General features: G+C 40.0%; 1 protein-coding gene across 1 annotated transcript in view; it reads right to left on the bottom strand.

Moving 5' to 3' along the window:
• Positions 1–25,025, bottom strand: part of MON2 (MON2 homolog, regulator of endosome-to-Golgi trafficking) — a gene marked incomplete in the record, with an annotated part of 2,751,369 nt that overhangs the window by 876,928 nt on the left and 1,849,416 nt on the right. The window contains 1 exon segment of the mRNA XM_044088289.1: positions 20,404–20,406. Coding sequence (XP_043944224.1) covers positions 20,404–20,406 — 3 coding nt within the window.

The raw sequence follows: 25,025 nt of genomic DNA, 5'->3' as shown, positions 1-25,025 counted from the left end.
ATTTGTATTAAATTATATCCCTTGCATAATACAGCACCAGTTTGATTGCGTTTTACACAGTCTTTTAAGAAAGCAATGAAACAAAATGTATGAACCAATGACAAAACTACCCATTTACAACCATAAAAGGCCATAAAAACTTCTGTCATTACAATCTACCAATATCAGTAAATATGCAAAATCTCTGCAAGAAGTAAGTCATGTAAACAATTCCACATTAAAGGCCTCTCCAACTAATGAAGAGTTGCTGCTAGGAAACAACTTTACATTTCATTGTTTCATCTACAAATAAAGTGGCTGTTGCCCATGTTACATTAAAAATGAAAAGCTAGTAATATTGCAATAGAGAATGGATGACAAACTGATAACAGGTTCATAGTTACTAGGCATCTCCGCCAAAGAGGGGAAACACACACACACACACACACACACACACACACACACACACACACACACACACACACACACACACACACACACACACACACACACACACACACACACACACACACACACACACACACACACACACACACACACACACACACACACACACACGTAGAACTAAATGCCACTTGTTTAACTCCTGGTGGAGGAAAAGGATGCCTTATGAAACGTTTCACTTACTAATACAAAGCAAGCCATCCCAACACAAGTGTGCATGTACTGTCACTTTAGGAAGCTGACCATCTCTACACAACATCTCTCCAAGGGAGTAGGAAATCTTAACCAAACACCAGGGACAGAGGAAGAGTCAAGAAAGCCTGGACCACTGTCACCCCCTTTACCTTCACTTCCAGACTCACAATGATATAGACAAGCCACTAGGCTCAGTCCAAAAGGAAAAGGAAGACTCTACCAATGATAGGAGAGAGATATTATAGGGTTAGGCAGGAACAATCTGGGGAGACAGAGAGACTAATCCAGATAACAGACTTTGAGAGTTGAAAGGTACTACAGATATAAAATGGTGAGTGAAAAGAGCAGAAGGGGAAAAAAACAAAGAAAAGAATTGCAGTTTAACAACAGGGTATAGTATACACAGTCAGAAAATAAAAGATGCCACATAATACATCTCTGGATAGTAAGGAGCTGACTAGAATGAACTATAGAAAAAGTCAATTCCTGTTGATACAAAAACAGACTGCATCACATACTACAACAAAATATATAATGATGAGGGAGAGAAAATAAATTAAATGCATAGTGAATTTGGCTCTACTCCTTAATATTAGAACTGGATGTGTAATTTAAATTTCCACAAAGAAATTGTCCAAGCATATTTAATATGAAATACTGAACAGCCAGTATATAAACCTCAATATTTCTATATTTATTCTACTAGTGGAGAGCAGTATACTTTATATTGGTTTTGAATAGTTATTGCTTCATAACAAGCAATGATATTGAAAGGCATAGAACTGTTTCATTTACTATAAAAGCATTTTTCAGGTGAAAAAATATAATTATCTTGCAGTTTGTTAAAATTGCAATGCATTATGGGTAAACATGTACGATATGCAAATAAATAATGTGCCTTTCTGAGTGCAGTTCCTCGTCAGTATATGCATAGAATATTAACGTCTGTACTTGAACTGCCATGTAATTTCAACAATGTTACCTCCAACCTCCTCTTCCCCAAAATACACACACCCAGCTTGAAAAATCAACATCAGCAATAACTGTATGGGAAGTACACAAGCAATCAGCAAAATCAAAGGAAGCACCATCCATAGCAATAAACCTACCGGCTACCACAAATTACAATGCTGATGGCCATAGAGACCAAGTAGTAACCGTCGTGTTATACAAAATCAAATATGAAGTATACCTCGCAACATCTTAACACAATAAGTCTAGATAGAGACAAAAAAAAATTGGGAAGGCAAACAAAGGTCCAAAATCAGGAACAGGTATTAAATAGCGATCCTGTAACCTTAGAATGCTGCTTAAATAGCAAATGTTATGTTAGTGTGCATTTACCAAAAGTTATGAAGTCAAAAACTCACAGCTCTGTCATTACTCATTACTTAGTGACTTTAATCCTCAGTTAGCCAGAAAAAAACAACTTTTATGAGGAACAGATAGACTAAAATTTAAGCCACAAGCTCAAATCTTAACAACTGAGTTATGGCTAGACACTGCTGCATTGGAGCTATATGGAGGCATTCAAAACAAATCGCAGATTAGAAGCTGAAACCACCAGAAACGTAACGGTACAACAGAGAGACACAAACCTGCATCTGAAAATGGAGCATGCTAAGTCTTCATACAAAAACAGAGCTTTGATGTGGAACAATTTTTGCACACATTTGTGTTTTTGAATTTACGTTAGCATGCATTGGTCCACCTATCGGTGTTACAGCTGTAAAAGTGTGGGGGGGTGCCCCCTCCCCCTATGGTTCCGGCACCTATGTGTGTGTATCTATATCTATATCTATATATATATATATATATATATATATATATATATATATATATATATCATATAGATATATATATATATATATACACACACACCACCATCCATGGTAACAGCCAACAGCAACGAAAAGTCAGACTACTGCTGAAATATCCAAAAGCAGGTTTAACAGTAGAACAACTGGTAAAAACAGTGAATATGGTTAGCACTTTTGTGGTCTCAAAAACCACTTCTTCAGACCTTCATAAAAAATTCTTTACTCTAACACACCTTCTTTTAAACCAATTCATACAGTCACGATGCTATACGGAAGCTTACTCAAGTAAACCCAGCTTCCAAGTGTTTTAAAGCATTGGACAGGCAAGGGTTAATTACATTTGCTCAAGCAACTACATATATACACATGCTCCATAATCTCATCTGCCCCTTAAAATTATTCCTAAAAATAAAAACATCCCTATAAATACTATTATAATATTATAGCAATCAACATGGCTTAAAACATTCATTGTTACATAAAAAGCATTTATGAAAACATAACTATAAAATCCATACTATTTATTTGAATAGACTTCCATTTTTTAAAATGGGTTGTAAAGGAATTCTATCATTCAACCCTTTTCCCCTGTCTACCCTTAATCTAATTATCCAACGTGTCTCCGAGGTCTCAGTGGTGTTTCTAATATCCCCACCTCTTTCATATTCATGAACTTGCTCTATCACTGTAAAGTCAAAAGCATGGGTTTGATCTGTAGCTAAGACATGTTTTGCCAGTGCATTAGTTTCAGTGCCCTTCCTTATGTGTTGTACATGCTCACGTATACAATACCTTAATTTTCTATTTGTCTTACCTACATAAAAGGATGGGCATCCCTTGCACCCGGCCAAATAAACAATGTTTTCACTATTACAATCTGCTAGTACATGAAACACATATCTTTGTCCTGAACAAGGCTCAAGAGAGGTGCAGGGTGCACTTGCACCCCTGAATCGGCTACGGCTAGATAATTAAAAAAAGTTTTTTTTTATGCACATTCTCCTTTAAGAAGGAGTCCAAATAGTCCAGTCGGCGCGTGTGCTGACATCATCGTTGTCAGTTTAAGGTTTGAGCGGAACTCACACAGGCGGGACCTAGCGGCAGCACTTTCAGAAAGAGAGAAGATGGGAGCGGGACCTGACGACTGGAAGATGGGAGCGGGACCTGACGACTGGAAGATGGGAGCGGGACCTGACGACTGGAAGATGGGAGCGGGACCTGACGACTGGAAGATGGGAGCGGGACCTGACGACCGGAAGATGGGAGCGGGACCGGAAGAGAGAAGATGGGAGTGGGACCTGACACTTAGCAGAAACGAACGGAAGGAAGGAAGATGGGGCACTTTCAGGTAGTATGTGTGTGGAAACGAACGGAAGGAAGATGGGGCACTGTCAGAGGTGTGTGTGTGTGTGTGTGTGTGTAAAATGCCCCAGGTGTACATGGTGGTGGGTAGTGAATAAGGCTTGAACCCTGTACCTTGGGCCCAAGTGGCAAGAGCCTGAATTCCCTACCCACCACCATTTGTGAAAATGTTGCAGGATTTTCCCTCATACTTTTTCTGTTCCTCATAAAATCTGTGGTTTCTGCATTTGTGTCCTTGTTGCCTGACAGCTATATGTTCTCTGGTTTTATTCTTGGCTGTCTGGAGTGTTTCTCCCTGGGCCTCTGCTAAAACTTAGCTTTTTTTTTTTTTTTTTTTTTTTCAAAGTCAGACTTTCCTGGTTAACAAAAGTTAAAAAAAATGGACACTTGTCAGACTTCATATTCTTCAGAAAGTGTATGTTAACAAAAGCTTTTATTCTAGCAATTTTCTAAGTGTACAAGATGGATATTTGAAATGTATCCCTGTGTTTGGGACTGTATCCCCCCCCCCATTATTGGCTTCGTCCAGGTTTTGTGCTAGGGTTGAGAGTTATGGTAAGAACTGAATTCACTGAATATGTTTGAGGGCTGTATTCACCCAGTATTGGCTTTGTTCAGGTATTTATTGGCTTCATCCAGGTTTTTTGCTAATGTTGAGAGCTATGGTAAGAACTGATTTCACTGAATATGTTTGGGGCTATATTCTCCCATTACTGGCTTTGTCCGGGTGTTATTTGCTAAGAGGTTGAGAGCTATGGTGAGAACTGAATTCACTGAATGTTTGGTGGTTGTAGTAGTCACCCATTATTGGCTTTGTTCAGGTCTTTTGTGCTAAGAGGCTGACAGCTGTGCTATGGTGAGAACTGAATTCACTAAATGGTAGCTATTTAAGTTTCAGTCTTCCTCTTTCACAAAACAGTTTATTTGGTGTAGTGGTATGTTGCTCTGACTGTTTTGCACGGGTCCCCTGGGTTCAAGACGTGGCAGTGAAATGTATGGTGGTAACGCAGCATTTTATTCTAGCAACTTTCAAACATTATACAAGCAATGTTTAAAATGTGTCCCTAGTTTTTGGCCTTTTGTCCCCCAATAAATTTTGGCTTTTTCCAGATTTCTTGTGCTGAAAAGTTCAGAGATACAGCTGGGTGTCGGAGTAGATTTTACAAGGAGCTGAGAGCTGCAGGGGAGCAAAAGTTTAGTGCTGCTTGTGTTTAGTCTGCTTGCATTGTTAATAGCACAACAGATAGTGTACTTGCTTTGGATGCTGAAGGCTGTGGGTTCTACTCCCACAGTAGGTAAATGCATTGCTGATGCTGTATTTTGTTGTAAAGGGGGTGGATGCTGCAGTCTTTTTGGCAAAGATACCTAGTAACTATGAACATGTTAACAGTTTGCTATCCATTCCCTATTGCGGTATTACTAGCTTTTCATTTTTTTATTGCATGCAACAAAAGCAATTTATTCTTCAAGAGTAACAGGCACTTTATTTGTAGATTAAACAATGATATATAAAGTGTTTGCTAGCAGCAACCTCTTTATTAGTTACAAATTTTTTCAATGTGGAGTTTACTACTTCAGAGATTGTGTATATTTTTTACTGATACTGGTGGACTTGAGTAGACTTTTTATGATGGAAATGTTCTGAATTGGGCAGTTTTGTCATTAGTGGATGCTTTTGTTTCATTGTTTACTGGAAAAATGTTCAAAACAATAAATTTAAAATGCCCTCTAACAACTGTACTGTATTGTACAAGGAATATAATGTAATACAGTCAGGAAGGTGTATCAAGAGCATGTGTATGTTATGTTCGAGGGGCCTATGATTTTGTAGACAGCCCAGAGTTAATATTTGCCATTGGCAAAATGTATTTTCTCTGAAAGTGGGTTTCAGTGCTGTTTCAATGCATGCGAGTTTCAAGAGCAGAGAAGTTTTAATGTTGGTCTGTTTTCATTGTGAGACTGCATTGCTTTAACAGATATGTATTAGGGTTTGTGCTGTAAAATGCAAAATAAAACTTTCAAATGAAATCCTAAATCATCGCAGAAGTGAAGCAGTATGCACATTAGTGTTTATGATAAATGGGACATTGGAATGGCTGCAGGGGGGAGGCTCCATTTGACCATGATTTTGTGAGGGGGGGGTAGCAAGCTCAGACAGCCCCAGTTGAACTATACCTCTCAGTTGTCCATATCTTTGCAGAATGAATAGATATTTGCTGCTTATTTTTGGTTTGTTCTCAAATTTGTGATTTTCTAGCAAATCATTTAGGAATGAAGCCATTAAATGACAGACATTGAGTTTCAGATGTCATAACCTTCAGAAAAATGCATGCTAATGCAAGACTGTCTTTACATTTATACAAGAGCAATTTTTAGTAGTGTTTGTATGTTCCCCAATATATTTGGCCTTGTTCAGATTTCCTGCATTAAGAGGTTGAGAGGTAATGCAAATCACTTTGTAGATTAGGAATATCCAAACATCTCAATTGTCCCCAATTCTGGCTCAAAATGTTGCTCCCCTAATAATCCCTCCTCCAAAATGGCAATTTTGGAAGAAAATGTGGAGGGTTTACAATTATATATAACTGTAATGATCACTTATAGATTACCTTTATTTCAGAAATGCATGTGGATGCTCTTATTTTGTTAGCTGCTTCAAGTTAACTGTTAATATTAAAAAGGTGTCCCTTTTTGACAGGTATTTTGCATCACATTTTGGTCCGTTTTTCATAAAATTGTGTTTTTCTGGCAAATTAGTGGCAAGTCATTAAAGATTGAAGTTAGAAAATAATGGCAGACATTTGAGTTTCAGATTTCATACCCTTCAGAAAACTTGTACTAATGCAAGATCTACCTGTTCTATTTAAGTTATAAGAGCAATATTTAAAAATTGGCCTTATTTTTGGGCTTGTCACACTTCTAGTTCTATGTATGGCTTTGTCCAGATTTCTTGCTCTGAAGTTGAGAGGTATGAGTGTCAGAGCCATCACTGTCAGCCACAGACATTTCAAATTGTGACATACTTATTGCCAGAGACATTTCAAATTGTGACATACTTATTGCACCCCACTCTCCCCATTGTAGTGGCTCTGGATGTGTCCATGGAAGGCAAGGAGCAGTTATGCAGTGTAAATGTGCAGAGTATTCCCCCATCCAAAGTAGATCACAAATACGACCGTGGCTTTTCATCTGTCCTTGATTTTGCAAAATGTTCTGGTTTTCTATCAGATTTTTGTACTGTTGATTTATGCTTCTTATTCTGGAACTGTATGCTGTCACAGTGCCCTGTTGCTCTGTTTAAGTAGCCATGGTTTAATGAACATCAGGTAAGCTTGTCGGAGATTGTAAGATGCAAGTAAGCTTTAGTAAGCTTGTCGGATATTGTAAGATGCAAGTAAGCTTTAGTAAGTATATTGTTAAAGAATTACCAGCATTGAAAGCCTTTTCGTTGTTGCCATGCAGAGAATATTTACATGACTAGATAATGTATAAGCCTTGGGTATTGAAATGCATATGACAGTTTTATTTATTTTATTTGCAGTTGGTTTGCCAGGATAGTCCATTGGGCCAAATGAACCCGTTTTCAATGGAGTCCTGGGGAGAAAAGCTCCAAAACTAAGTAGGTTATTAATAGATATACAAATTATACAATTACACAGAAGTTAATCATACAAGAAATAACAATTTGAAAATAATACAACTAGAGCGAGTACAATCTAGTGATGAAATTAATAGGTAATACAGACTAAAGGAAATTTAGCACAAAAGCACTGAGAAATAACATATTTGGAAGCATTTCATGACAATATTGAGGAATAATAACATATTAGGAAGCAATGCACAAAAGTACTGAGAAGCAATAACGTATTAGGGAAGCAATACTTGGGAAGTGTGGCCTAGTATATTCTTTCTGATTATTCTAGGAATAATAATATGTATGAGTTAGGGTGGGTAATTAGGAAAGTTGCAGGAGGAAACAGAGGAAGAAAGAAGATGGAGTTTGCAAGTGTTATGTGGTGTGGGAGCAAGAGCATTCCCACTGGGATACTAGATGTGAGTGAAGAGATCTTTTAAATATAAAATGGTTGGGGGTGGTGCGAATGGAAGGTGGTAGGGAGTTCCAAAGGCATGCAAGGAGAAGATTTTTGCCTGGGGGACTAGTTGGTTTATATACTTCTAATAGATTTTGATTGTTGGATCTTGATACTCTTGCAGGAAGGTGCATTTTAAAGGCTGATGAAAGGGAGGGACAAAGGAGGGGTTGAAAATGAGCTTATGTGCAAGATTTAGTTGAGTATATGTGAGATAACTGGGTAGCTCTAGCCATTTTTAGTTTTTGGAGAGAGGAACAGTGGTGGGTGGAGGACTTGTGGTTGGTAGCGAACTTGGCAATTTTGTTGTAGCAAGAGGAAAGTTGTGTTGGAGGTCTGTAGATTAGTTAGAAGTGGAGCTCCATAGAGAAGGGAGGATAAGAAATGAGGTAGAGGGTGATTTTGGTAGCAGGTGTAAGGTAATGATTTTGTCGGTAAAGCATACCGGTTTTCTTGATATTTAACTGTAGGTGGGAGTTGAATTTGAGCTGGTATCAATTTGGACCCCAAGTAACTTGGTCTCTGACACCAGTTCCAGGAGTAGATTATTTTGTCTAGAGATGTGGAATGTGTTTATATTGAAAGAAGTTGCCTTAGAGGGGATGAATAACATTAATTTGGTTTTAGAGGCATTGAGTGCTAGGTGATTCCTTTTCATCCATTGCTCAGTTGTTGTAAAAGCATCTTGAGTCAGTTTTAGGAGTGAGGGGATAGAGGTGGCAAGCGAGATAATAGCAGAATCATCGGCATATTGGATGATGTCTGAGAATGAGATAGAGTTGCGGAAATCATTTACAAATATATTTAAGAGAAGGGGACTCGGTATAGAGCCCTGGGGTACCCCAGTAGGAGTATTTAGAAATGAGGAGGTGGCCTTTTTCCATTTGACTGCTTGAGATCTGTTAGATAAGTAGCTGGAGAACCAGTTCAAGGAGGAGGGAGATGGGTAAAGTTTAGTTAGTAGCAGGCCGTGAGAGTGTGTCAAAGGCCTTAGAGAGGTCGAGTAGTAGGGTAGAAACAATTTGGCCAGAGTCGCAGGCTTTATTTACAGTTTCAAGGAAGGAGAGGAGGGTGGTCATAATGCTATGATGTGGTCTGACTCCATGTGTGGGAGTTAGTAGGTGATTATCTAAGAGATGTGGAAGGAGTTGTAGTTGGATGCACTTTTCTAGGAGTTTAGAGATGGGGGACAGAATAGCGATGGGGCGGAAATTAGTAACATTGTTGTTGTTGCCACCTTTATGTAGAGGTATGATAAAGGCCCTTTTCCAGACTTGGGGTACTATACATTCTTGGATAGAGCAGTTGATTAAAATGCTAATAGGGTAAGCGATTGCTTCAGCAGCTTTGCCAAGAAAGTAAGAAGGGATGTTATCAGGAGCATTGGTGCATGGCTTCAGTTTCATAAGGAATTTCTTTATAGTAGAAGTTGGGTATAGGTTTAAATGAGAAAAAAGGAGTGTGAAGAGGGAGAATTAGGGGCAGATGAAGCTGATGAAGTAGTAGGAGTGTAGGGATGGGAGTTAGTAGATGGGAATGAGGAAGTAGTAGCAGTGTAGTGGTGTTAGAGAAAGATGGCGTTAATTTGGAAATGGATTCAATGAAAAGAGTTAAATTGGGTAGCCAAGTCTTGGTCAGGAGCGTTTGGGTCTGGGGTAGAGTGATCTGGTTTGCTGGGGTTAAGTAGAGTAGAGATACCTTTCCAAAATTTCTGAGGGTTTGATTTTATTATTTTGAAGTGTGGAAAAGTAGTTTTGTCGGTCTAAGATTATGAGCTTTTTTACCTTATTTCAAAGTATTTTATATTCATTGTAATAAAAGGACAGGATTACAGTATTTTCAGAAGCTCATTACATTTTATTGCAGACCAGTGTCTTATAGCAGTGTCTGTGTGTTAGTACACTTGTAGTTGGGTCAGGGTGGCTTTAATGGTATATGGTAAATAAGCATTGCTACCTTATTTAAAAGCCAAGCCCTGCAACAACTAGCTCCACACTGAAGTCAAAACACAATAGCTCTGGTGGGTAAATGTACTCTGTAGTAATCAAAAAGGCAAATGTTTAAAATAACTACAGCTTATGTGCAAACACAATAGGTAGTGATGAAACAATGCTCTGCTAAAAATGCTTTAATGCTCCACAATGCTGAGCTGCAGATTAGTTATCACTGGCTACCAGGATTTCACCCACTTCAGCTCAAGCACGGTGCCGTTCAGTGCAACCTTCCCAGAACTAATTTGTCTGACCAGAATTATTTGGTGTGTGTATTAGAGGGAGGTAGCATACCCTCAGCTGTCCAGATTTTGCCCCATATTCCTCCTAAAAAGGATTGAAGTTGCTAAATGAGACATTTCAGTTTTAGATGTCATGTCATTTAGAAAAATGCATACCAACACAAATCCTGTTACTCTTGCAATTTTCTAAGTTTCTGAGAGCCATATTTATAATCTGTCCCTATTTATTTTAGGCTTTGTCCAGATTTCTTGCACTAAGGTTGAGGCCTTGAGGGTATGGTATGTTTGTGAGAAAGTGAAATGCCCAAGTTAGAGTTAACAGGTGGAATTTTCAAGTGCATTTTCAAGGAACTGTGAGTTTTAAGGGAAGCTAAGTTCACTGCTGCTCATGCCAAGTCTATTTACAATGTGCAACTGTTTTGTTTAGCAAATGGTATCTCTATTGTGGTATAACGTTTTAAAGCTATGTTAGTAGCACCACAAGTAGAATACTTGCATCTTAATGTAAAGGCTTGAGGTTCTATTCCTACAGCATATACATTTGTATGTTGCAGTCCTCAGGATGCCCTCCTTTGGATGAGATGCCTAATAACTATGAACCTGTTTTTCAGCTTGTCATCCATTTTCTATTGCAATATACCAGCTTAACATTTTTTTAATTTAACATAGGCAATTTATTCTTTGACGGCAACAGGCACTGAATTTGTAAATGAAACACTGAAATATACAGCAACAACATCTTCATTAGTTTCAGATATCTTTAATGTGGAATTATTCAGATTACTTTTACTTCAGCAGAGTCACTCAAACAAGTGCTGCTGTATAATACAAGGGATATAATTCAATTATATATTATAATTAATACAATCAGGTAAATCTAATAACTTTTGCATGGCCCTAACGGTGTGCAAGGAGCCTATTGCTTGAAAACAGTTCAAAGGTAAATAACCTGCCACTGGCCAGATGCATTTTCTTTGAATGTGGGTTTCAATGCTGTTTCATTGAATGTGAGTTTCAAAAGTAGAGAAGCTTTAATGCCAAGTCTGTTTTCATTGTAAGACTATTGCTTTGTTTAGGTTTAGTAAATGTCTCAGTGTTTGGGCTATAATGTTTGAAATAAAAGTTGTAAATTAAATCCAACTGCCTGTAATCATTGTAGAACTAAAGCATAAAACAGTATGCACACAGATTTGAACAGTGTCTACAGTAAATGGGGAGAAATAGCCAAGTAATGGGACACTGGAATGGCTGTGTGGGCGGGACTTGGGCGGGGCTGTGTTGGCAGGGGGCGGGGTGAGCTATGTGGGTGGGGCTCTGGGTTTGCACCCCCCCTGCAAAAAATCCTGCGGGCTCCCTTGGTCCTGAATCTGGATGTATAAAAACATTATTTTCCAATATATACTGGCATTGATTACAATTCTTACATGGGTACGTGCCCTCATTCCTATCCCTCCTTTGTCCTGGTGTCTTACCCCCAGATGACTAACAAATCATCTGCTTCAAAGATCTTTTATTCTTAAACTGGAAACTAGGTTTGTCACCTACTATATTTCTTATTTCTTCATCCTGGGTAAGGATGGGCCAGAACTTTCTCACTGTTTCTGTTACCACCCCCACATTACTACAGTAATGTACAGGTACCAGCATTTTATTAGTTAGGGGTGACTTACTCTTAACATTATTCCTATTTCTATTAGTTGAGAAGTACTGCTTGCCCCTGTCCATCCTTTGCACCTTCATATCCTTAAAAGTATCAGCTAACTTGTTGCTTGTATAGCCCCTTTCCTCAATTTATTACCCACTTATATATATATATATATATATATATATATATATATGTGTGTGTGTGTGTGTGTGTGTGTGTGTATATATACATATATACATATGAGTGCGTGTGTGTGTATGTGTGTGTGTGTATATATATATATATATACACATACAAACACACACACACATATATATATATATATATATATATATATATACATATATTTATACATGTGTGTGTATATATATATATATATATAAATATATATATATATATATATATATATATATATATACATACACACACACATATATATATATATATATATATATATACACACACACACATATATACACATATATATATATATATACACACACACACATATATACACATATATATATATATATATATATACATATACATATACATATATGATATATATATATATATATATATATATTCAGGGACAACCGAGGGGATGTCTGATTCAGACGAAAAGATTGTCTCCCTGGATCTGTCTGCCTCTCCCTTTCAGAGAGCTTTATCTTCCTCTTGTTACAGGGGGACAGACGAACAGGGTTTAGACCTAGAGTGTCCTGGGATAAAAAAAGAGGGTCATTAACAGTAGAAGTAGAAAGAGCCAATAAAGGTAGTGGGTTCAATATATTAGTGGAGACATGCTGGCGAGAATCCTCACGGTGCTGTACTGAAGGGCTGGAAGTTTGCACCAAAGGACTGGAAGGCTGAACATTTGCACAAGAAACAGCATTAGTTGACAGTTGGTTTGTACCTGCAGAATTAAGTAAGGAGGTGCTATGAGGAAAGTACAGTTTTGTACCTACCATAAATGTAGATGTTCGAGTGTACACTCTGCTGCAGTCATCACACTTGGGTTATCCTGTCGTCAGGCGGTCCCCGCAGTCGGCTGGAATTCCAAAGTCTTGGTCTGGCGTCGGATGGTGTCGCTTCTTCCCTGATGTCAGTGCACCAGGGGTATATATAATGCATCCGACGCCATTTTCTTCAGTTTTTCTTGCCCCAGATGTCAGGTGCCCCCAAAAAGGTGGTCAGTAATTAGTACCAATTTAAGAAATTTTAGCACAAACACAAAATCCCTCCAGCTATAAGCAAATACATCAGGAAGGAATTGTAGAGATTTAGACAGTTAGATCAGAGGGGATGGAGGGAGGGTAACCTGGACTGCAGCAGAGTGTACACTCGAACATCTACATTTATGGTAGGTACAAAACTGTACTATGTTCATTGTGTTACCCTGCTGCATTCATCACACTTGGGTAGAATCCCAAAGCTAAGGATGGGTGGAGGAGTCATAGGGGGTTAGAGGAGGCTAGAAGGCCCTGCAGAACTGCAGTGGCGAAGCCAGCTCTAGTCTTAGAGTAAAGTGGTAAGTGATAGTGTTTGGTAAAGGTGTGTACTGAACTCCAAGTTGCAGCTTCCAAAATCTCCTTGGTTGGAACCCCCCTGAGGAAGGCTGTAGTTGTAGCTGTTGCCCTGGAAGAGTGGGGCCTAATGGTAGCAGGAACTGGTTTTCCATGATGGGTATAGCAAAAACAAATGCAATGTCCTATCCATTTGGAAATGGTTTGTTTTGATATAGCCTTCCCTTGTGAGGCTGTAGCATAGGATACAAAGAGCTGGTCAGATTTTCTGAAAACCTTAGTTTTATCCAAGTAGTAACGAAGTTGCCTGTGAATGTCCAAGGAATGCAGGAGTCTTTCGCCTTTGTTCTGTGGATTTGGGAAGAAGGTGGGTAAGTGGATGGTTTGATTTAAAGCCACACTGGAAGCCACCTTCGGCATGAAGGAAGGATTAGTTCGTAGAGAAACTCTGTCTTGATGGAAAATGAGGAAAGGTTCCACTGCCATTAGTGCCTGCAGCTCTGAGACTTTTCTAGCCGAAGTTATTGCTAGCAGCAGGGCATTCTTCCATGATAGAAACTGTAGATCTGCAGAGAAAGCTGGTTCAAAGGGAGGTAGCGTAAGTTTTTCCAGAACAAAATTGAGATCCCATGTTGGTGTAAGTGCTCTCCTGGGGGCCTAATGCTTTTTGTCCCTCTGAGGAACTGCCTTAGAAGTGGATGTGAAAATAAGGGTGGATCCGTGTTGTAGTGGGCTGAAATAGCTGATGCATGGATTTTAATGGAAGAAAAAGAAAGTCCTTTGTGCAACATCTCAGTTAAATACTGTAGAATCTGAGGCATGTGAGGATGAAGTGTGTTTTGGCCTTTAGCTTGGTTCCAGGCGCAAAACCTTTTCCATTTGTCCGAGTAGGCCTTCTTGGTGCTGGGCCTCCTAGCTTCCAGAATAACATCCATAACGTTTGGGAAAGAGGAGCTGGCTGGATGCTTAGGTGATTTGCCATGCAGCCAGATTTAAGGTTTTGAGCTGGCTGTGTAGAATCTGATTGTTTTGCTGTGTGAGCAAATGGGCAATTTGTGGTAAAATCCAAGGTGGGCCCTGGGCCATATTCCTTAATAGTGGGTACCAGTGCTGGCGTGGCCAGTCTGGGACTATGAGTATCAGTCGTGGTCTCTCCTTTCTGACTTTCAGAAGCACCTTTGTGAGGAGAGGCAATGGAGGGAAGGCATATACTGTCAGGTTTTTCCAACTGAATGAGAGTGCGTCCACTTTCCAAGCTTGATGGTGAAGTGTCTTTGTACAAAATTTTGTTAGCTGATAGTTTTGGGGGCTGGCAAACAGGGCTATGTCTGGAAGGCCCCATTTTTGAGTTATCATTGCAAATACTTGTGGATCCTGTTTCCACTCGTGGGAATCCATGATGTTTCTGCTGAGGTCGTCTGCCAATGTGTTCTTTTTTCCTGGCAGGAAATGAGCTTGTAACTGAACTTGGTAAGCCAATGCTGTGTTCCACAAGGTCATTGCTTGTCTGCATAGAGGGTAGGAGTGTGTACCCCCTTGTTTGTTTATGTACCACATTATTGTGGTGTTGTCCGTCCTTATTGTAAGTTGCCCTGGATGTAATAGGTTCTTGAAGGCTGTCAGAGCATTCTGTATAGCTAGCATCTCTTTTTGATTGATGTGCAGACTCCTTTGATCTGCAGTCCATAAGCCTTGAAAGCACTGTCCTGCCATGTGTGCCACCCAGGCGTAGTCCGATGTATCTGTTGTCATAGTTTGCCTGGCTGGGGGCAAGGTGAAAGGCTGACCCTTGTTGAGGTGACATGCCTGTGACCACCATAGAAACTCCTGTTGTAGGCAGGGAATGAGAGATATCATTGTTTCCAAGCTGTGGCTGTGTTGAGACCATACGCTTTTTAGGTACAACTGTAATTTCCTCATATGCAGCTTTGCAAATGGTATTAGTAGTATGCAAGATGCCATGAAGCCCAAGGCCTGCAGAATATTTCTTGCAGGGAGTTGGGTCTTTGTTGCCATTGTTTTGAAATATTAAGTCAGTTGTAGTTGTTTGTCTGGCGTCAGATAAGCCTTCTGGGCCATTGTATTCAAGCTGGCAACCAGGAATCTCATATTTTGTGAGGGTACTAGTTTTGATTTCTTTTCGTTTACTGTGTACCCCAGGCAACTTAGAAGATGTTTTACAAAAGCCAGATGTTGTAAGAGGATGTCCTTTCTTTCTGCTTGGATGAGGCAGTCGTCCAGGTATGGGTATATTTGAATTCCTCTTTGTCTGCAGTATGCAATTACTGGTGCTATGCATTTTGTGAAGACCCTGGGCGCAGTAGATAAGCCAAAGGGCAGTGCAGAGAATTGGTAATGGGTTGAACCTGCAATGAAACGGAGGTATCTTCTGCAGCTTTGTCTGATAGGGACATGCAGGTATGCCTCCTTGAGGTCCAACGTTACTAGCCATGCTTTCTTGCCCAACATGGGAAGAAGCTGCTGCAGTGTTAGCATCTTGAATTTGGGTACTTGTAAGAAGGTGTTTAGAATTGAAAGGTCCAGAATTGGTCTCCAGGCATTGTCCTTTCTGGGGACTAGAAAGAGTCTTGAGTAAAATCCTTGGCCTTGCTCTCGTGTAGGTACCAGTTGAATGGCTCATGTCCATGAGCGCTGTAATCTGTTTTTGTGCCTCTGCCCATTGATTTTGTGGCAGGTTTGGCATTCCTCTTTTCATTGGCAAGGTGTGGAAATGGAATATGTATCCTCGTGAAATTATGTCTAGGACCCATTTGTCCTTTGTGACAATGTGCCAGTTGTCTGAAAAAAGTGCGAGTTTTCCTCCCAAGGGAGCTGCCAAGAAAGTGTTGCTTGGCCAGATGAGGTGCAAGTCATTGAGTTTGCCTTCTGGTAGTTTGGGACCTGTCTTCTCCTCCCTTCTGTGTTGTAGTGCCCCATTGGCGAGGTTTGTACTGGGCTTGTGGTTGTCCTCTGCCTCTTGGACATCTGTATTTACCCCTCTGTGGACTGTCAGAAGCTGGAAAGGACCAATTTTTTGTTGGCCAATTTCTGCTGAAGCGAGGGGGCTGTACCTGTAGAAAATCTTTGACTGTCTGCATAGATTTTGCCTTATCCTCCATTTTCTTTAAGACTTCTTCTGCTTTAACTCCAAATAGAACATCCTGCTGTAAGGGAGCATCTAGAAGCTTTGCTTTAACATGATCAGGCAGAGTTTGTTCTTTAACCAAGCATGCCTACATATAACAGACCCAGTGACAGCTGCTCTGCAGGAAGCCTCCAAAGAATCAAACCCACATTGTAAAGTATGTTTGCCCACCTGTTCAGTAGCATGCAACAGATCCTGCATTTCTTTCAATTCAGACTGTTGAGGGAGTGTGCTCATTTTTTGTTTTAACTGAGACATTAGAAATTGCTGATATTTTAGCATGTGAAATTGGCAATTTAGTGCTCTCATAGCTAGAGTGGCTGAGGTGTCTAGTGCTCTGGAGTCCCTTTCAGAGGGTACAGGATTTTTTGCCATAGAAGCCTTAGCCCCTTTGGGACCCTGGGAGATAGTCTCTGGATCAGCAACAGGGCTTTTATAAAGGAATTTGTGGGAATCAGGCACTCTATAGTATCTGTCTGGTTTGGCTGGGGCAGGAGGCAGAGAATCTGGGTTCAAACTGGATTCTAAGTAAACATCATCCACAAAGTCTAAAACTGGGGGGATGGCAAGTGGTCTGTGCTGGGGGAGTAAAAGAAACTCTCTGAGCCTTTTCTTTGAGTCAGAGTAGTCCTGACCTTCCCAGTGAAAATGTTCCCTCATAGTGTGTAAAGTTTACCCAAAGGAGTAGTCTTCAGGAGGAGAAGCTGAGGGAATAGAATCCTCAGCATCAGAATCTTCATAAGGGGAGAAGGAGTAATCTTGGTCCTCAGAGGAGCCTGAGGAAATAGACACTTGATCAGAGGAGGCATAATCTTCTTGTCTAGGCCTTTTGTCGGGTGGGGGTTGGGAACCCCCGATTAAAGAGATCAAATCTTCAGCCATTTTAAGCATCTGTTTCTTAGGCATGGGGCCTTGAACTGGAGACTGAAGTGCAGTCTTTTTAGGTTTAGTAGGAGTCTTAAGCTTCGGATACGTTTTTATGGTGAGCATAGTCGGTCTGAAGACGCCTTCAGAAACCGAAAGTGTTTCTGCAGCACCGACCTCTCTTTCTGCAGTGTCATCGGTAGGGGGTAAACAAAATGGCTGCGTCAGCCTAGCACTTTCCGCCAAAGGTTCCGAAGCGGTCTCAAGTTCCAAATCTGCGGTAGTCAGGGGCTGCGTCGGAGCCTCACTGAAGACCGGTGAACTGGAGACCGGTCCAGCCGAGGCCTTGGAGTCTGGCTTGGGTCTAGGCTGCCTGTCCTTATCCTTGCGTTTTTTGTGCACGCCGGTAGTCAGTTGCTCCGACGGCATTGTGTAGTTAAATTTTCTACTGAAGTAGTGTCGTGCAAAATCAAAGCGTCTTTTTATAGTACGCTTATTAAACCTAGCACAAAAACGACAACCAGTGACGTCGTGGTCTGGGCCTAGGCAAGGTATGCAGTAAGAATGAAAAACCTTATGAGGTATTTGCTTCCCACAAGAAATACAATTGTTAACTTTTTCTGACATCGGTCTGAGGCAAGAAAAGTTTCCCCAACGGGGTACTTAACTTTATTGAAGACTTCGGATCTGAAATTTGACTTCGAAAATCTCAGGAGTCGGCCGACCGGCACTTGCGAACTGCTTCTGCTTCGGGTACCGCGCGGCAAGAAAGACTGAAGAAAATGGCGTCAGATGCATTATATATACCCCTGGCACACTGACGTCAGGGAAGAAATGACAGCATCCGACGCCGGACCAAGACTTTGGAATTCCGGCCGACTGTGGGACCGCCTGACGACAGGATAACCCAAGTGTGATGACTGCAGCAGGGTAACACGATGAACATCCACAAGTTCAGGAAAATCAGCATTATTAAAAATAAAATTAGTGGGCACCAATGGAAGGATTATTGCTCGAAGAGCTTCTGTCAAAATGCTGGAAACCAACATTATGTTGGTATAAGTTAGAGAATTGTCTGCCATGTTGTCCATTAGCATGTTGACCATTAGAACGCTGACCATTAAATCCCCATGTTCTTAAAACTGAATCTACGACTCTGCTCTGATTTTAGAGGGTAAGCATGTTGGTTCTGATACTATAAAATATCCCTCGATAACTTCTGTCTTTTCCATTGGATTATAGTGGCCACGTGACGTGTAATCCTCGGTTGAATTCCATTAAAAATATGCAAGAAAAGACTAAAATTCAAGTGCTTAATAATGGTGTTATGTAGTTCTAAAATTTCCTGTTTGATATTAGACAATCTCAAAACATTATGATCCACTAGGGATCGAACAGCAAGAAGGCCTGTGGTATTATAAAGCACCACTAGATTTTTTTTAGGGAAGAATCACTGGTTAAGGTATTTGGAAATTTGGTGATTCTAAGTCCAAGGAGAACTACATTTTTCTCAAGGCAACATAACAAATAGCAGTTCTCAAACTGGATATTCTTAAAAACTGTAAACAGTCTCTTGAGTTTGAAAACGAGAGACTTTAAAAAAATTAGGGCTTTCCAATGGAAAGTTAGCAAAAGAAGCCGTTGTGCCCTGTTGTATCAGGTCATTGCTAAACTGGTTATCAGCATTGTCAGTATTTAAAAAATAAAGCTAAAGCAAGTCAGTGTAAGGAGTTGTATTATTACAATTATGAGACAATAACTGTGGATGAGCCTTAATAGCAGATGGAACATTAGAAAAATTCAACCGGTTATACATTGATCCAGAAGCAACACCAGTAGGAATGATTTTCTCCATGGTAGCGGTATGTCCTGTAGAAGCTTCAGAAACAGTAATGATAGCCTCCATGGTAGTGGTATATCCTGTAGAAGCTGCAGGAACAGCGATTCCAGCACAGGCTGCAGTAGTGGTAAGACCAGTAAAAGCTGCAGTAGTAGTAATGATATTATTATGGAAACATGCTGCATTATTATCCAGAAAACCAGCAGATGTAGGGTAAAAACCCATCGAAGAAATAACAGGATGAAGATTAGTTGTAGTGACAGTTGCAGCTCTTGTAGACAAATTGGTTACACAGTCCGTAGAATACCTCAGTCCTGGGGTTGTACTTGTAATCATACCAGACACGCAGTTCGAAATATCAGAAGTGGATGCAACCACATTTCCAGGAACTAGAGGACCGACTGGTGAGGAAGCAAAGTCTCTGCAAACAGACCCATGTATATCCCCAGTACAAGATATTTGCTGGGTACAATTAATACGTTTAAAAGATTCCATCCTTTGTGGGACAATATTGGCCCCAGACAGAAGTTATGAAGGAATGGTAAATTGAGAAAAATCCAGTTGTGAAAGGCTACTACAGCCAAGCTCCTATTGATGTAATGCCTCTGCCACGGTTTGGATAACACGGGATTAAAGCATATATTAAGACAACAAACTCTCGGACCAGTACCGAAGATAGTTGAATACATTACTAAAAACTTCAATTACTATTGACACAATGAAAATAAAGAAAACAGAAAGCAGAACCACAAAATAGACAGGAGCCAGTGCTTAGCGCTTTCATCTCTTTAATAAGTGACCAGAAACTTCATCAAAATAACGGTTAACAGTAGAACACATAATAATATACTTCAAGTAGGTAGTGCTTAACTTGAATAGAACCAATGATGTCCAATAAAAATGAAAACATTTTGTATTAATATGAAAAAGACCTAACAGTAAACTAGATTCATTCAGTTGCTATGGAAATCAAAAGTCTGACTCTTACACAAGACAGTGGAATGAACTAATGAACTGTAAACATAAATTAGCGGTGCCATTTCAGTACACATTTAATAATTAAGCTCTCATTGAGTCCTGGAGGGGCATCCGAGTAAGTAGTTTGATTTCATTTTGGTGTGAGTCACCACACTAAGTGTAAAGAGTATGTTAAGCAACAAGCCATGAAGGTCTGCTGTCTTTTTCTCTGGTTGAGGTGTCCTACAGTCATATTTTAAAATCAGTTCCATAAAGGTCACCTTCTAAGACAGTCTGAAATAGGATCTCTAGGGATACAAATTCACTCTCAATAGAACAAGTTTAAGACTCTCAACCTTGTAGCTTACAAACTGCTCTAGGGAATGGGACTGAAAGTAACAAACTGTCCAGGAAAGGCCATATGCAAATATCCCAAATGTGCAGAACTGTGGACACCGTAGTTAAGTACTTTAAAACAGATGCTCTGCACATTGGACAATGTAAAAAATGAGGTACTGAAATGGCATCTCTTATTCATTACAGTAAATTACAAAAAAAATGATAACAGCTAAGTACAGAAAACTAGGACAACTTTCATGTACGGGGACATGAAGGTACATCCAGGATACATAACCAATTGCCTTTGTGCAAAAGGAGTGCAAGAGATTTAATTGTGAGCTTTCTGAAAGGTCTTCATCATACAAAGTGACAACTGCTTAAGATCCAGTATGGGTTGAAAGCATCTTCCCTCTGTAATTTTGGCAATGGATAGCAGTAGGAGTACAATCCGTCTCCTGGTATGGTGAGTAGTTTGACTGTCCACTTTTATAAAAGGGGCTGAAAGTTTTGCTTTAGGAATAATGTACCCAGAAGGGACCTTAATATACAAAGTGGTGAGAAATTAGGGGGGAGAAATGGTCAGCTCCATGGATTGCCACTACTCTAAGAGATGGAGGGCCAAAGGATCAATGGTAATGGTTCTCAGACTGCGTGCAGAGGGGAAAGCCTGCCACCAACTGCATCCAGAAGAATCATCCAAGCATCCATGGTGATGGTTTCTCCAAACCATATACAGATAATCTGCCCCATCTGCATCCTGCTGAATCAGTAGGTGGCAGACATGTGGGCAGTCAAATTTGCTGCTGCTGGGAAGCCTTGGAAGTGGACTCAGTAGGCTTGAGTTTCTTGGCCTGCATGGAACGTCACTTCCAAGCTGGCTGGGGTGAGGCCTTAGATTTGCCTGGCTTTTTGGGAGACCATGCTTCTTGTTTCCTTTCCCAAAATGAATATGCATTGGTTGCACTCAGGGTCTTGGTGTCTTACATACTTACTGCAGGAGACCAGCTCCCACCTCCTCTCTTTCAATTCTAAGACAGGATTATGTACGTCTTTACTGAACAGTTGAGGCCCTCAAAATGGAGAAATTCAACATCTACGTCTGCAACTCATGGTGGTTCACAGATGAATACAACAGAGTGCGGTGGTGGATGATGACCCTGAATGCCATGGTGCAGGCATGCATGTTGGCTGCATTATATGAACAGCATAGGACTTGACTATAGACCCCCTGTGGCTCTTGGAACTTTGCCAAAAAAAAACTGCTTCCTGGTCACCACATGTGGGAATGACAGTGGGAGCTTGAATCATCTTGTTCCAATAACAGCTGCACTTATGTGATATTATTTGTGACTTACAAGCCAAGGGGTGCCATGGAGTATGTAATTTTTACCCCTATGGCTTACCCTCCTGTACTTATTGTCAGATGACAGCTTGCTAGGTGCTGAGTACTCTTCTATCATTCGAGAGGCACAAAAGATACTGCCAACACTGTGGTCATGGGGTAATAATCCAGAAAATTTCAGCTTTTGGGGAATAGATATTACTTATACAACATAAATACCGTAGCTAAAGACTTATTTTTTATTTCTCTTTGGTTACCAGGAAGTTCCAACTGGGGTTTATCTAATTTTCAGCGGAGGCCTGGAGAGAAAAGTTTCACATATTAGGCGAGTACATTTAAAGAAAAAAAAAAGACGTTTTGTAAAATATGTTGAGTTTACATGAAAATGCAGTTACATGAACACATCTAGAACACATTATACAATATACAGCAGCCTATGAATTTAAGGAAATACATTGTTTTTCTTTATGAGATAGTTGGATGCAGAGACATTACACAGATAAGCACATTACATAATACAGCCACTGTCTATCAGCTGTAAGTACAAAGGGTAGCAAAGGCAGCCCGGGATTTAGCAGGAGGTAGAACTTAAGAGGACAAGCAATTATATGAAACATTAAGCAGACTGAGATACACAGCTTGTATAGACCTGTACTAAAGAAAACAGAGGTAGTGATAGTTACCTTGGAAATGGAAGTTTTATAGGAGAGAAAGTAGGTAGTGTGTGGAATGCAGTCTGTAGAATGTAGTCGTTACGAGAGATGTAGGAGAATATGCAGTGAGATTTCTTATTAACAAAGATATAAAGTTACATGCCCGAGCTTATTGCGCAGAAAGGTTAAGTAAAAGGAGTACAACTTTGATGATGGAGTTTAGATTGAGTATAGGAGAAATGGGTGGTTAGCCAGGGCTAGTACATGACCAAAACCAGTTCATTAGCAGGTGTTTCTTTACTGATGTTCTGAAGCCATGCAGTGTGTCCACCTGTCTTATTTTGGGGGGGGGGGGGATTTGGTTCCAGATATTTGCTACCTGGTTAGATTATAGTGAGTCTCCTGTGCTATTTGCTTTTGTGATGGATAGAAAAACTTTGTTGTTTGATTGTAGAGCTTGAGTAGTGACATAGGGTTGTAGTATTCCTTTTAGAGCTGGGCATTTTCTAGAGTTTATTAGTTTATGGGCTGTAATAAGTTGATGTTAGCTGAGGTGGTAGTTTTAAATTCTAGCTACTTAAGGCTTTTAATGTTATGCATTTTTTGAGGCTTATTTGCTGCAAATTTTACAGTTTTGTTATAGGTTGTCTCTAGCTGATTTTTTGATGGTTAACTTGAGATTTGTAAACATGGGTAGTGAGGAAGGAAGTATGTATGTTTGTGCTTTTTTTCTGGAGTTATTAGTGAGGAATTTCTTAGCCCTGTAAAGAGATCCAAGTTTCCATTTTTTTTATGGCTACGGGTAGGTTTTGGTCGTATCTTAGATGATCATTGAACATTACTTCTGAGGATTTTTGTGTGACATTCGATTTTTATTTTATTGGCTGATAGGACATGGAAAGATTGCTTTGGTTTGTGTAGTTTTTAGGGGTGAAAACCATCAGTTCTGTTTCTATAGTATTTAAGACCAAGTCTGAGCCATCTAGCAAGGATTCTATGGCTAGACAGGCCTTTTGGTTGTTTTCTTGTAGGGAGGTGTAGATCAGAGCATGTGTATGTATCTTTAAAAAGCATTTCCAGATGTAGCACACACACACATAAACAGTGAGCACGTGCAGGCAGCAGTGCCATTTTGAGAGACAGCCAGTATGTTAAAATGTATGACTGTGGTAGTCAGTCTGTTTATAAGTTTATTTAAGTTTAAGTTACAAAGCCTCATTTCTGATGTGTTTGTATGTAATAAAGCTACTTGAACTGAATCCACGATTGTTTGTCTGTTTTATCCTGACCAGACAACTGACATGGTGTCAGAACTGGGATAAAAGGAGCAACTTCTTCAAGCCATGAGGTGCAGAGTTGAAGGTGAAGGCAGATCAAGCTGGTTGAGTGAAACAGAGCTCAGACCAATGAAAAAGGGCAAAAAACGAACTTAAGGCAAAGAAAACTGTACAAATGATTTATTTAGCAAAGAAAATTAAACTGCGCATTTATAAGGCACAAAACACATTACTAATCAAAGTAGCACAAAATGTATTAATCAAAGAAAATGTTCGAAACCAAGATATTTGATAAAACTGGCAGAGATATTCATATGGGGCTCAAAATTACGTTTGGCTTACTTAACAAGCACGTTTAAAGTAAAATTAGCACAAGAAAAATATAATGTGCATGATAAGAGATGGGCATAATGAGAACAATAAAAGGGCAAATTAAGCTTAAAGAGCAAGGCAACTGCATGTTTTTTCAGTAAAAGACAGTGTTTTGGCATAAAAAAGAAGTTATGTACTCACCATAACGTTCCAGCTGAGTAGTTCTACTTCATTTGTCTTCAACCTGTGGGTACCGGATCCGTATCGGATCTGAGCCGGCAACTTCACTAGCATCGCTCTGAGCTCCAAGCTCCTCCCCTTACACATAATACACCACCACCACCTTCCAACCCCCAGAACAAGTTTGCTGGACCTTACACTGAACAACCTGACCTCAAAAAACACCTTACACACCTAAAACCAGCTATAACGCTGTCCATATGGAAAGGTCAGGGGGAAGACAAATGAAGTAGAACTAGTCAGATGGAACGTTATGGTGAGTACATAACTTCTTTATCTGAAGTAGTTTACTTCAACCTGTGGGACAGAGTCCGCAGCTACTAAAATACCTAGGTGGCCCTCATGGAAGGATATTCCAGAGCACCGGGGAACCAAAGGATGCTCTCCTTCAAGAAATCAAATCCAACTTAAAGTGAGAAATAAAGGTATGAGATGAGGACCAAGTAGCCGCGGAACAAATGTCGCCTAATGATACTCTCGTCCAAAAGGCCGCAGAAGTAGCCATGGACCTAGTTGAGAGAGCTTTAACCTGACCCGGAGGAGACGAACCTTTATCTTTGAAGATCTGAAGGATACATAGGGAGATCCATCTAGCAATAGTAACCTTAGAGATAGGTTTACCCAAAAAAGATTTAGAAAAGGACACAAACAAGTGGTCAGATTTACGAAAGGTTTTCGTCCTGTGTAAATAGAACCGTAACTGTCTATGAACATCCAACAAATGCAACCTATACTCCATT

The sequence above is a fragment of the Protopterus annectens genome, chromosome 11.part0, assembly GCF_019279795.1.
Source record: "Protopterus annectens isolate FY-2018-M chromosome 11.part0, PAN1.0, whole genome shotgun sequence".
In the NCBI taxonomy this organism is placed as follows: Eukaryota; Metazoa; Chordata; order Ceratodontiformes; family Protopteridae; genus Protopterus; species Protopterus annectens.
This window is presented reverse-complemented; position numbering and strand designations above follow the sequence as displayed.